General features: G+C 41.5%; 2 protein-coding genes across 2 annotated transcripts in view; one reads left to right on the forward strand and one right to left on the reverse strand.

Annotated features, from left to right (window-relative positions):
• pdss2 (prenyl (decaprenyl) diphosphate synthase, subunit 2) overlaps positions 1–1,417 on the reverse strand; it is a 47,372-nt gene extending 45,955 nt beyond the window's left edge. Inside the window, exon 1 of the mRNA XM_080750094.1 lies at positions 828–1,417. Coding sequence (XP_080606220.1) covers positions 828–1,090 — 263 coding nt within the window. The 5' untranslated portion in view covers positions 1,091–1,417. The remainder of the gene's footprint in view (positions 1–827) is intronic.
• Positions 1,418–10,662: 9,245 nt separating this feature from the next.
• sobpa (sine oculis binding protein homolog a) overlaps positions 10,663–13,770 on the forward strand; it is a gene marked incomplete at both ends in the record, with an annotated part of 64,572 nt that continues 61,464 nt past the window's right edge. The window contains 1 exon segment of the mRNA XM_080751033.1: positions 10,663–10,758. Within this exon segment, the coding sequence (XP_080607159.1) occupies positions 10,663–10,758 (96 nt within the window).

The raw sequence follows: 13,770 nt of genomic DNA on the forward strand, positions 1-13,770 counted from the left end.
ATAAGTGGCGGTCGAGTTGGATGCATTTTATTTCATGAAAAAAATGTAGTATTTTACAGAGTGGGTGGGGTGCTGAGAGGTTTCCCACGGCAGAGAATAGACTTTCAACAGCGCAAAACTACCATTGGTTAGGTGAGTAGCCAAGTAGTTTAGTTTATTTCGACTTTAGTTGAGCCCTCGTAGGGGCTGAGAGATCCTGGTCTAGTCTTTGAGTCACCCGCCTGTCAGAGCATCAGTGCAGCTGACGCTTTGGACCAGGGCCATGTCAAACCCTGCCTAAGGTTAAGTGGAGAACACAGAACCCGGGGAACACAGGGATGAGGATGGGGGTCTGTGGCCCACTGGCCTGGCTAATGCATACCAAACTGAGGGTCATTGAAATAAATAAAAAATCCTTGTTAAGTGATAACACTGTTTTACTGCAGTGGTTCTCAACCTTTTCAGGCCTTGACCCCCACATTAACTGGGGACCCCCCCACGAGCACTAAGAGTTGAGGCATTACATTTTGTATAACACAGTTCTATTGTGAAAATAGCAGATCTACATGCTCACAACGCGATGTAGATCGTCTATTTTCACAATTTATGTATCTAATATTTGACAATTTGGCCAATGTTTAATTTGTCATTTTAGAAGTCCTTAGTATTTAGAAATGTGCAGATAGCCTCTATACACTTAAACTTTATGTTCGTTTGTTTACTGTTGAGTGAGAAAACAATGTTGCACATAAAGTTAATCATCTGGGGACCCCCCAAAATAAATTTCCCGACCCACAGGTTGAGAAGAACCACTGTTTTACTGTGCTGGGTTTCTATCTGAGCTTTACCTCGCAGTGTTGAGCAGAGGGTGCTTGGTCCCCACCAGCTTCCTGACGTGCATGGCCACGTTGCTGAGCTCGTCGCTCAGCAGACACCTCAGGCTCATGAAGGACGTGGGGTAGCCCACGATCTTCTCCGCGTCGGACACCACTTTACTCCAGTTGGAGGACGGCGAGTTGAACAGGCTGATGTTCCTCTGTCCTTCTCCTCTCATCAGACCAATGCAGGACAATCGCGACCATGTCGCGCTCAAAGAACACACTGAACGCATGTCCTTTTATTTTGCGTTCGTAATCCCTGGTTGTTTTTTAAGTCAGCAATAGACATGCATTAATAATGTATCTTTGAAGCTCAATAACGACAACACGGCCACCTGCAGCACCCTGGAGTTCATCAATGTCATGTTGTGACCAGATATGAAGTTGATATTACCGCTATTATGACACGCGCGCACACAAACGCAAGTTGTGTATGTGCGTATTCTGTGCGACGGACCTATATATACTTATAAATATATACTTTACCCGATAGAATTGCCCTAACGTTGATAAAGACTATAGAATAACAGCTGTTCCATAAACACACGACCTGGGGCACTGGCGGCCGCCATGTTGGAGAAACGGTATACGTTACGTCGTAAAAGCCTAGAGGACACTCCCATGGACACTCCTCCCTCGAAAAGAGTTGAACTTGACACGGTGATGTTTAACAGACCATACAGTCACTAACAGGGGTCATCACCGTGCTGGCTGGCTTGTAGTGGACATTTTTGTCGAAATGTATATGTTTTGCCATGGACATGCAAAGTGAGTAATATTACCAGAAACACTCAAAGAGCTAGCCCTGAATGCAGTGTTGGGGAAGTTACTTTGAAAGCATAAATGTGTTAGAGGAGTAGTTCACCCCCAAAATGACTTTTTTCTATTGATTAGTCACGCCATGGAGACTTGAGTTCAATAATATTTTTAGTTTTTTGTCGCATTCCTAAGACAAAAATGTGATAACAATAAATGTACCCCCATTCGTTCCGGATGGGGACCCAAATCAATTCGGGTCCCCATCCGTAATCAATGGGGGTAAATTTACTCGAATCAAATTTTTGTCTTAGAAAGCGACAAAAACCAAAACATATCATTGAACTCAAGTCTCCATGGCGTGAGTAATCAATAGGAAAAAAAGTCATTTTGGGGGTGAACTACTCCTTTAAATTGAGAATGTACATTTGGTACATGAAATAAAATACAAAATATAATATCCTACAAAAAAAGTCACATGCCAGGCTAATAGGCCTATGCCTCTCAACCGAGTTTTATATTTTATTTAAAAAAGGTTGACATTTTCTTTAGTAAACATCTGTGTTCCTAAAATAAAGTTAAAAAAAGAAGAAAATTATGATCTGTTGAGGACATTGTTACATGAGTCATGACATTTGATCGTCAAACTTATCACATCTCAATTGTAAAACTGTAACTTAACTGTAAAAAAAGAGAAAAAGACTGGTGCCTTAATTGTATAGTGATAGCTACACCTTTGCTATACATATTAATTAAACTGTTACATCAGATTTGATCGTCAATCTTAACAAAACATAAATGTAAAACTATAACTTCGCTTGTATCTTGTAACTTGAGACAAAAATGACCCAAAAAGTATCTCAGTTACTTGACGAGTTACAGAAATATGAATGTAACTCTATACCAGCTAGCAAGTTACAGCAAAATGTAACTTAGTTAGGTAGGCCTAACTCAGTTACATGTAACTTTAACTTCCCTAACCCTGCCTGAATGACAACAGGTCTGTAACTATAATCTGAGAATAATAAATGGAACCAAGTGGACCTTTATTTGTACACTCTCAGAGTTATGGTGGTCCTTGCAAATTAAACATTTTAGACTTGTAAATCAATGTACTTGTAAATCAGTGTCAAGTTCTGAAGAAAACCTGGAGACTTGACATTCAGTAATTGGGTGTTATGATCAAAATATGAACATAATAATGGTGTGTAAAAAAAGATTTGCCATGGACAAGACCAAGACTTTGCCACAGACTCCGTGTACGGACACATTAAAGACCCCTGATGCCTTTATTTTTTTAATCTAATTTACTCTTTTCTCTACTTATCGTCACTGACAGAACATTTACTTCACATTTCCCCTCGCTAATTAATTCCATATTCATGTGACGTTATGTGCAGAAGATTTGATTAGCCTTTGTTTTTAACCCCACCTTTGCAAAGCATTTTTGGTAGGCCTACTGTTAGTGGTGTGACTAAAATAAGGCCTGGAAACATGAGTGAAGGTTATCTGAAAATATAATTGATTAGCAAACCAGATCATTTTAACTCATTCATTCATGTAAAATAAGTTTAATTTATAATCAGTTTTCTAACAGTAGTGAATTACTTCATTAGGCCAGTAGTTATTTTCAGTTACTTTCTTAGAATGCGTAGAAGTTAAACTGTCAGCTACTATTTTCATTTAACCCACACTGCAAACACAGCGAGTATCTGGTTTGACCATCGAGAGTCAGAAACAAGTGGATAAAAAATCCTCTATTTTTTCAATGTTTTTATGCTCATTTAGATAGCCTAGCTATAGCACAGAACCACTTGAAATTAACCAAATGTTTTATCATCCTGGAAATCACCACACAGTTAGACGCTTTTAACCAAACATTGGGGGCAACATGCTAAATTAAGAAGATTTTACCAGTAGGCCTACATTTTAAACATGATATTGTTGCTGTTGGCTAGAAACCTTGTATATTTAAAACCATTCCTTTTTTATTATTAGTTTAAGAACATTTTAACCCCAAAAATAGCCCAAATAGATCTACAACTACAAGTAGCCTACTAGATATTTTCTCTACTTTTGTGCGACACTCTTGTATGAAGAAATAGGACATGAACTGATTAATTAATTAACATAAAAGGTGGAAATATGGAGATACATGATTGGTTGCCCTTCCATATGCTCTGCATCAGTGGTGACATAACGGCATCAGTCACTAGGTTCAGCTGTGAACAATGAAGTATCATGACTACACACTATCACATAGTCAAACCTCCACTTTTATCTCACTCTTGAACTCCTCCGAAGAACAAAGGCCCATCTGAAAACATCATACACAGGAATTGTCCTTTAATGTCACCATTGAAAGCTAAATGCTCCGCATAGTGATGGAAAAGATTGCGCAGCCCTCATGTTTCACTTCATGTAATACAATCCTTGTGACAATATAACAGTTACTCGCAGAATGATACCAAACTGCCCAGGCAGGGTTATGTTTAACAATGCTTTCATTGAATCCTACTCCATCTGCTTATAATTGCGCCTGGACAAGCACAGTCTGTCAAGGACAGCTTATACTGCAACCAAGGAGCATGTATCCTCCTTTGTTGAGTAAGCTTAAAAAAACAAACCACAGGATAGATAGTTAATCTCCTCGCTATGCTATGATGATACAGTGGTTCTCAAACCTTTCCATATCAAGGACCCCCCAAATTGATACGTATTTGGCCACAGACCCCCGGATTGTTAGAAAGTGTTTGCGCCCAGCCACCCCCATACAAGATCTGTGTTTTGTTGTTGAAATGTTTTCACAAATGTTCCACATTCATTTTTCACATTATTCTTTGAAAATAGCAGGTCTACAACGCTTTTCAATGTGAAACGTTGTGTGCTTGTTGATTGGCTATTTTATGCTATATATTATGATGTTATATTAACTACAACTTTTTCTGAGGACCCCCTGTAACCCCATCAAGGACCCCTGGGAGTTCCCGGTCCCCACTTTGAGAACCACTGGCCCACAGGCGCTACTCAATCTTTTGAAGTAGTCTGACAGGTACATGGGCACAGGTCCCTCTTGAAGACCAGGCCCATTGCAAGTTGTTCTACTCTGTCCTCTATCCCGAGCAATCCCACCCTAGCATAAGGAGCAGGGGTTCGGTAAATCCTAGGTGTGAGGTTAGTAACCTGATCAGTTTGTTTTGAGAGGCCTGAAGTTTTGCTTTTAATGCCTTCGAGGTGCTAGAGAGGTGCATACATGACAGATGAGAGCTCCAGCTAGTCAGCCTCAGTGCATTTTGACCAACCAGGAGATCCTGCCCAAAAATCTTGTACTTTGGTTGACTTTATTGATTACTTTTGAATGTTGGTACATACATTCTGTGAACTGGCCTTTCCATAATAGCTTACTCAATTCAGTATACCTTCCATAACAGCAAGTGATTGCTCACATCTTTTATAGGCTCAAAGAAATAATCAAATCGTCCTTTTGTGATCCTCATTTAGATGATTCATAGTTAGGAATCAAATAGTCCCTTGGATCTCCAAGAGTGTCCAAATGGAACAAATGGAAGAGTTAAAGAAAACACTGTGAGGATTCTACAGTGTAGGGTCCCAGAGATCAACATTGTATCAAATGGGGATCTGATCACAGATGGCATATGTAATATTTGACAATTTGACCAATGCACATAAAGCTAATCATCTGAGAATAAACATCAAATGGGGGGTCTGTGGACTAATCACCAACGTATATCAAACTAAGGGTCTTTGAAATGAAAACAATATTTAGAACCTTTAGTGCACCAGTAATGCAGTAATGCAGTATAAACAGTGTAGCAAAATAGTCAAACTCCCCCTGACCCTGCGCTACGGTTCACAGCACTTGTTTCAGGTGATTTTCCAGCTCAAATGAATGTCACAGTGGGATGAGCGGCATCACTAAGCATGCTTAGCTTTCCAACTGCCACTGCATTGTAATTCCACTTCACATCAGAGGGCCAATTGTAACATGGAGGCTTTAAGCATATAAATGCCACCCCAAAGTAACAAATGATTTGGTTGCCTTGCGCTGTGGATTCCGTGTCCCTCTTTAAAGAAAACCCGCCCTTAAACAGAATTATGTTTTGTCTGGATTATTGAGTATGGCACAAAGCCACTCCCAAAGCTGGAATAAGCAAGAAATCCAATATTCGGATCTTTGATGCATATAGGTCTGCACACTTCACTGACAATGAATGAGGGACTCACTCTATGTGCATTATCATATAACCTAGTCCTAGACACTTTTATTCTGGGGGAAGGATCACATTGTCTGGTCCAGAACTAAAAAGCGACAATGCAATCTCAAATGTTTCTCCAACTTAAATGATTGACATCTTTATATGACACTTCCATGAAAAGTATAAAACACAATAAAGCTTGAAAGCCATTTGGACCTTTGAGTGCAAGTGTTTATGAAGTACTACTGTCTTTTACCATTTTATGTATTTTAATGGCATTGAAATAAGCCCATATTTACTTGATTGTATGATCACAGTTGATCACACTAGCAAACATATCAGATCAACAGTACAAGCTTGCAACTTGTCACATTAGGACACAAGCTTGCAGATCTGCTTTTGTTGCTATTTTGTAAGTATGTATTTTTGCCTATTGGCCTAGACATGCCTAACATGGGAATACCAGCATGAAAGTGGTAAATAAAACATCCACAAACTTAGTTTGTTATTTCTAATTACACCTTTAATAAAGAACAACTATTTTATTTATCTATTGTAGGCAGAGTAATTTCATTTGCATTGAAAAACATTACTCGAACTGTCCTGGATTAAAAGAATGATGTTGATAGAAATTCATACGGCTCAAGGTTCGGGGGTTCTTCGTGTTTTCCAAACCTAACTTTCCTTTCTTTTTTCAGCTCGTTCAAATGTCTGATTGTCCGGGAGAAGAAGCTCTTCAGCGATCCACTGCCGGTGGCCTTGTGGCTACAGAGCCACTTTCTATCCACGAGGCAGGCATCTGAAACAGTCCGTTGTAGGGATGGCTATGATCTTTGCGCTTCGATCTTTGTGTCACTCTTTGTGAGTTTCACTTAGTGACACAACATCCGTTTGTATGTCTTGGACAGAGCGATCGCGTTCGTGTCCACTGATGCACTCAGCTGTTTGTGGTTGAGGTCAGTACATTTTGCAGGTAAAAGAGATGTTATTCTCTACAGATAGGGTTCATTCTGATTTCACCTCCTCTCCAGGAGGACCTCTCCAAGTACTCAGGTTTTTTACTTGAGTAAAAGTAGGCCTATCATTCATTACTGCAATAGTCAAAATGTACTTGGGTAAAAGTAAAGGTATTGGTATCATAATGTTCTGTAATTAAAGTACAAAAGTAAAAGTACTCATTAAATCCGCATGTGTTAATTTACATGTACCGGTAGCTCTCAGTGCATACATATGGAACCAAATGGACCTGTAATGCTCCGTTAGGTTCAATTTGTACTCTGGGTTACAGAGCTGGGCCCCCTAGAACCTCCATCAAAGACCAAATGCCATATTGAGAACCACTACTTTCAACTAGTTCTCTAACCCTAACCCTCCTTGTTTGATATCAAATGTCAAATCAGAGAATTTGGAATTTATGTCCCTTGGCACCGACAGTCCATTTCCGCTAAGTTTTATGTACAGGCGATGCCACTTAATATTCTGCACCCATAACTTTTAATAGTGTTGGTTATTTGGGAGTTCAGAGTTCATCTTGCTCAAGATCTGTGAATGATTAGACGTGTTGTGCACAAGCAGAATGGGTAGAGACTAGAGAGAGACCGTCTGCAGTCAGAAGGTCCCCAGTTTGCCCCCACATCCCTGAGCAAGACACTTAACCTCTAACTGCTCCCCATGGATAGCTCATGAGGGAGCTAGCCATCTGCTGGGTGAATTCAGAAAGGTAACCCCCCACCCGTGGGATGATACAATACTCCTTTTGATTCACTGTATCTGTACATAATCTTATAACTACACTTAATAACTCTTAATCTGTGTAAGCTTGAAGATACGTGCTTCTGTCATGTGCTATCCTTCATCAAGGTACTGCAGGCCCAAGGCAGGTAGATACTTTATTGCTCCCTGGAGGTACATTTGGTTGTCATGCAGCTGCTCAGAAGAATACACAGTATACAAGACAGGACAACATAACATAACACAAAACATTGAACACATCTGTGGTGGAAAAAGTACTACATTTTACTTAAGTAAAAGTATCAATACTGCAATGTAGAAATATTCTATTTAAAATGTACTCGAGTAATAGTTCTAAAATAATTATTGTCCAATCCCCAGGATCCTCCAAAATGTACTTAAAGTACCAAAAGTAGAATGTACTAATTATGCAGAATGTCCGATTTCACAAGTTTTCAAATGATTAAGTGTAGTTATATAATTTCAAAATCTTTTGAAAATAGCAAATTTTCCCCTCTACATAAACTATCTTTGCTGAAAATAGCTGATCTTCATCTCATCTGATCAACTCATGGCGTGTTGTGCAGAATTTACAGAACGCTATGGGATCATGTAAAAATTACATATCGAGCCATTTGGGAACCAGTGCAGTGCTTTACAATGCTCATTATAATACTGGATGGCAACCGGGAAGAAAGAGCACTTGAGATCTTCAGTGGAGCAACTCATCATGATATTTGTGCGTGTGTGCGTGTGTGCGTGTGTGTGTGTGTGTGTGTGTGTGTGTGTGTGTGTGTGTGTGTGTGTGTGTGTCAGGGACAACATCTCTGTGTGTGCGTCTGAGTGTGTGTGTCTGCCCAAGGCATAACTCGGGTGCCATCTGACCGAACGACCTCAAACTTGCCGTGTCTGTCCTGTCCCACACTGTATGTCCCGGGGGGACCCACATTTCCATACGGTGCCCTGATTGGTTCCTCACTACTTCGGAGGGAGTGAAATCCAATCACAATCTACAGCGGGCAATCTTTTTTTTGGCACCAGACAAATAGCATGCAGATTTTGTCTGGTTTCCAGGCTATTCTGCATCTGTCTGTTGGTGGAAGCACCGTATGGTAGCTTTGCCAATATCGCCAGTGTGTACAATGCACGTCTGCAGGTCTGTCTGTCACCCGTTTACAGTATGCCCATGTACGTCATCAACACGACGTCAGCAGTTTGTGGCAACATCAGGGATCCCCTTATCTTCATATTTGGTCGATTAGGTAGTGTGGACCATGCTGGGTAACCAGACTTGAGATTGGCAGCGATAGGGCCTTTCTGTGTGGAGTTTGCATGTTCTCCCCGTGTCTCCTAGGGTTGATACCCTCACAAAAACATGAACAAACTCCCCCCAGAATGACAACAACTAGAATCGTCAGAGAAACGCTGTGGTTGGCCAGATGGTCAAGAATTGGCGCGACCTAGGTCATTTGGACCTATACATGGAGAAATGGAGCAAACCTGTTTGGCCTAAACATGGAGATGTGGTACAGAATGACTCATATATGGGCATAAAAAGTATGTCATGTGACATCACTTCCTGTACAGACAGTCAGACAGACAGACAGCCATTGACTCCGGCCTAACAATGGCTACTGTCTATGACGGTAGTCCCATATGACATGATGGACTGGACTATCTTCATATAGTGTTCTCCACATCTCCATGTTTAGGCCCTATCGCTCACACCCTAGGTGGGGTTGGCGATAGGGCCTTTCTGTGTGGAGTTTGCATGTTCTCCCCGTGTCTCCTAGGGTTGATACCCTCACAAAAACATGAACAAACTCCCCCCAGAATGATAACAACTAGAATCGTCAGAGAAATGCTGTGGTACGTTGGCCAGATAGTCAAGAATTGGCGCGACCTCGCCCTTTAGGGCGAGGTCGCATGTCACCCTGAGGTCGCATTCCACCCTCAGGTGTCTTACTAGTATTTTATCTAAGAATAAGTGATACACACTTAAATGTTATGTTGGTTTGTATACTGTTGAGTGAGAAAACAATGTTTCACATTAAGTTAATTGTCTGGGGACCCCCCAAAACCCACAGGTTGAGAACCACTGGATTGATATAGGACCACAATGGAAACAAGTCCCCAAGACTTTTTTTGTTATCCTTTTAGCCTTAATGTATTACTCTACTAATTGGCATTGGACATTTTCAAATAATTGATTAGTTAATTTAATGAACATAAATGTGTTTGTGAAATTGTGTTTGCTGATACATTCAACCCTTTTTGGTTGGTGAGATTGATTTCACATTTGGCTACTGGCTATTGAAAGTTATTGACAGGCTGACAGCAGAATTGGGTTTATAGAGTTAATATGAAAGATAGGCATGGAAAAAAGCTGAACAATGTCTAATCAACAAACAAAGCTTGGTTGACTAAGTCCAAACCGACTAATATTGCTCGATGGGACATCACTACGACCATTATGGGTAAATGAACACTGATTTGACTGTGCAGCTGCAACAGTCAAGCTTAAGAAGAACTTGGAGAAGGGGGGCTGCCATGGGGCACCTGTTTGCTGCTTGCAGAATGTCACTGCGGGTGGTAGGTGACCAAACATCACGGAAGGGAGACGGGCTAAGTGGATTTGACTACTCTGGTTGCACACTCCGTGGACAACCGAGAAGAAAACGGCTCTACCTCTGATCACCAGCGCGTCATATAATGTTTCAGCGCACGCCCCTCCCCCTGTCTGTTTTTTCCCCTCACTCAACCTCTCTATTGACTCACAGAGGCGGTTCACGGAGTCGCGCACGGACCGCAGGAGAAAAACCGAACCCACACAGTCACACACCGTCCAGGCTTGGAAGATGGCTGACCTAGCCGGGCGCCGCGAGCCCTCGGCGGCAACGCCAGCTCCACGCGGGCCGTCGCGAAGCTCCGAGACGTCCGCCGTTTGGCGACTGTAGAGCTGCCCCGCCTCGCAGCCAGCAGCCCCTCTCTGCCTCTCCTCTCCTCTCCTCTCCGCCAGCCGGTCTCTGCTGCCTGCTACACCTCACCACCACCACCGCCACCTCCTCCTCCAATATTGACAGAAGAAGTATCACCGAAAAATGGCAGAGATGGAAAAAGAGGGCAGACCTCCGGAAAATAAGAGAAGCAGAAAACCAGCGCACCCGGTCAAAAGGGAAATAAATGAAGAAATGAAGGTAAAAAAAAAGAGAGAGGGAGTTTCTGTCTCTGTGCCCATGTTGCATGATGTGATGATTACGCATGGCAGGGGAATTAAAGAGCGCTTGTGTGTGAGAGCATGCATGCCTGCTCCACCTCCTCCTTCTACAGGGAGAATAACAGAACACGGTTCTCCGGAGTGAGATGTTTTTTGATTGACCAACTTAGATTCTTTCTTTTTTTACCCAAGTTTTATTGTCATGTGGATGAGACGTTCCACGGCCATGTCTCATCCACGCGCTCCCCGCACTATAGTAGCCTGACAATGGATGGATGCGGCATCCCATTCATTCACCATGGGTAGGCTTTTAGGCTACTTGTTGTGTTAGGCTGAGCTTCTTCTGTCTTGTTTTAATCAATGGCAAAATATGGTCAGTGTTCATCACATGCTGGGGACATGTGGTGGTATTTTAGCCGCTTGTTGTGTGCCAGACAGACAGTCACCGCCGTTATGTTACATGGCTTTAGACTGGAGAGTTCATGGAAAATCCAGTGCGTCAGTGAAGGCGTCAACATAGTCCCCCTTGTGCATTCACACACACACACACACACACACACACACACACACACACACACACACACACACACACACACACACACACACACACACACACACACACACACACACACACACACACACACCACGCGTGCATACGTGCGTACGTGCGTGTGTGACTGTCTCTCTCCAGCTGTGTATAGTAGTGGAGCCCCAACGCGCCAGCGGCGTGCTATCCAGATGTGCGTCTATATCTGTGCGAGCCTCGCGCACGGAGCAGAGCAGACACGATCGCATTGTCCGTCCCCGGTCTATACAGGCCTTGGCTTTCATCATGTCTGAAATATACACATAATGTATTTCTATATAACGATCAAGGACAGGCTGTTTGTGTCTGCTGTGTGTACAGGCGCATATTGTGATGATATTTGAGCCGCATATGGATCGTGGCGGTTCGTGATGTGTTTAGTGGCGTTTTGGTTTGCAGCCCCAGTCAGTGCCCGCTTTGTCTTCATGTGTTCATTGTTTGTATACATTTTTTTGGCGTTTGGAATTCGGATATATAGGAGCGTTATTTTATCCTTTAGGGGGCTAACAGTTGTATATTTTCTTTATATCGGCTGAATATATAGGCTAGTTCATTTCTGAGCATAATAATCCATTCAGAACAAAGAAGAATACCAGAGCACAAAATATTATAGGGAAAACGCAAAGACACTGCTGGATCTCCGCAAGTCCTGAAGCAACCTTGTAAGAAATCCCTTTGAATATACACACATAACATATTTTTGTAAATCATCTGTTTCTAATCTATACATGAACCCAGATCAACAGCCTATTAACTATAGGTTAAACTGGATTATTCACACAGCCCTGTTGATTATAGATGATTTCCCATTGTTGTAGCCTATTATTATTATTGTTAAAACAACAAGTAGCCTACAGGCAGCAATAAATAGCAATTCCGTTAGACAGCAATGCTTTTATGTCATTCCTCCAGAGACCAAAATTGAGATGCTTCGTTTGGCAGAAGCATTAGCCTGTCTTGTGGCGTTTTCATGGGTTATTGTAGCACATCAGTACATAATTGGCCCCTTGCTCTGTTGTTGGTAAAAACGGTCACCACTCAACACAAATATGAAATGTTTCCTCTGAAAAGAAAAGACATTGGGCAAGAACGTGGGGAATAACACATTTTGTCTGGATGTGCTTGTAGAAATTATTTGCATTCTAATAATAAGTCATCACTAACTGTGGGAGTACATATATTTCTCCATGAACATAATTTAGGCTATTCTTGCCCTCTTGCTTGTAAAGGAGAAGCAACAATCCGCCTTTATGTTTTTTGTTTTTGTTTTAGCTTTTTATGTGTTGGAGAAGCTCACCCATAGCCTATTCTCTATACATAAAACTGCCATACATGAGAGAGAAGTAGTTGTTGCTGAATCTGCTTTTTTTTTAAACTAGTAGCCACCTACATCATTTACTTAATATAATTGTACAGTTTTAGCTCAAAATTGTAAAAAGAAAATAATATGATGAGCTATGTTGTCAGAAAAATCAGCTTTTTGAAATATATATATATATATATATATATATATATATATATATATATATATATATATATATATTCCTGCTGGAGAAGGGTAACTGTGATGTTTAAAGCTATCCAGATATTTGATAGAAACGCTAACGTTAAAAGCTACTAGATTTTGAACTAGTTACCACACAGGGCTGAAAATGTAACTCCACCACTCCCTAACACTGCAGCCAGCCAGGCAGAGAGGGCTAAAACATTGAGGGTGATGTCCAGGCAGGAGTGTGATGCTCAAGAGGGGTCTTATTGCCGCTGTTGCCACAACTTGGGTTTCTGTGGGACAACGTCTGGTCAGTTTTGGTCACTGAAAGACATTTCTGGTCAGCTCAAAATAGGGCTGGACAAATATGCTGCATCAATATTGTATTGATATCGTCTGGGATTCTGGACATCTTAACATCATGATATCGTCTCTGTCGGGTGGAAACCTCATATGTCTTGTCAGGATAAAAAAAAAAAAATGCAAAAGCAGCAGATTTACACGCTCAAAAAAACATGTTTCTTCGCACCACGTTTCGGGCTTGTTGATCTGCTACTTTTGATTTTGTGTGATGCTGTGGTATGATCACGTACCGTAGGTCATTAATTTTGCGAAAAAACACAAAAAGTTAGAATAGGGAGATAAGAGGTTTCTGCCTGACAGCAACTATATCAATATTTATATTTATATCGTGATATGAATCTAGACATCGTCTGGGATTCGGCCAGTGGCGTCAGTTCAGCAAAAGCTAGGGTATGGCAAAGATGGGAGTCATTATGGAAAAGAGGCGTTACATTTTGTATAACACGGTTCTACTGTGAAAATAGCAGATCTACATGCTCACAACGCCTCGCGCTGCGAGGCGTTGTGAGCATGTAGATCGGCTATTTTCACAATGTCTGAAACAATTAACAATA

The sequence above is a fragment of the Nannobrachium achirus genome (assembly GCF_963921795.1).
Source record: "Nannobrachium achirus genome assembly, chromosome: 20".
Taxonomy (NCBI): domain Eukaryota; kingdom Metazoa; phylum Chordata; class Actinopteri; order Myctophiformes; family Myctophidae; genus Nannobrachium; species Nannobrachium achirus.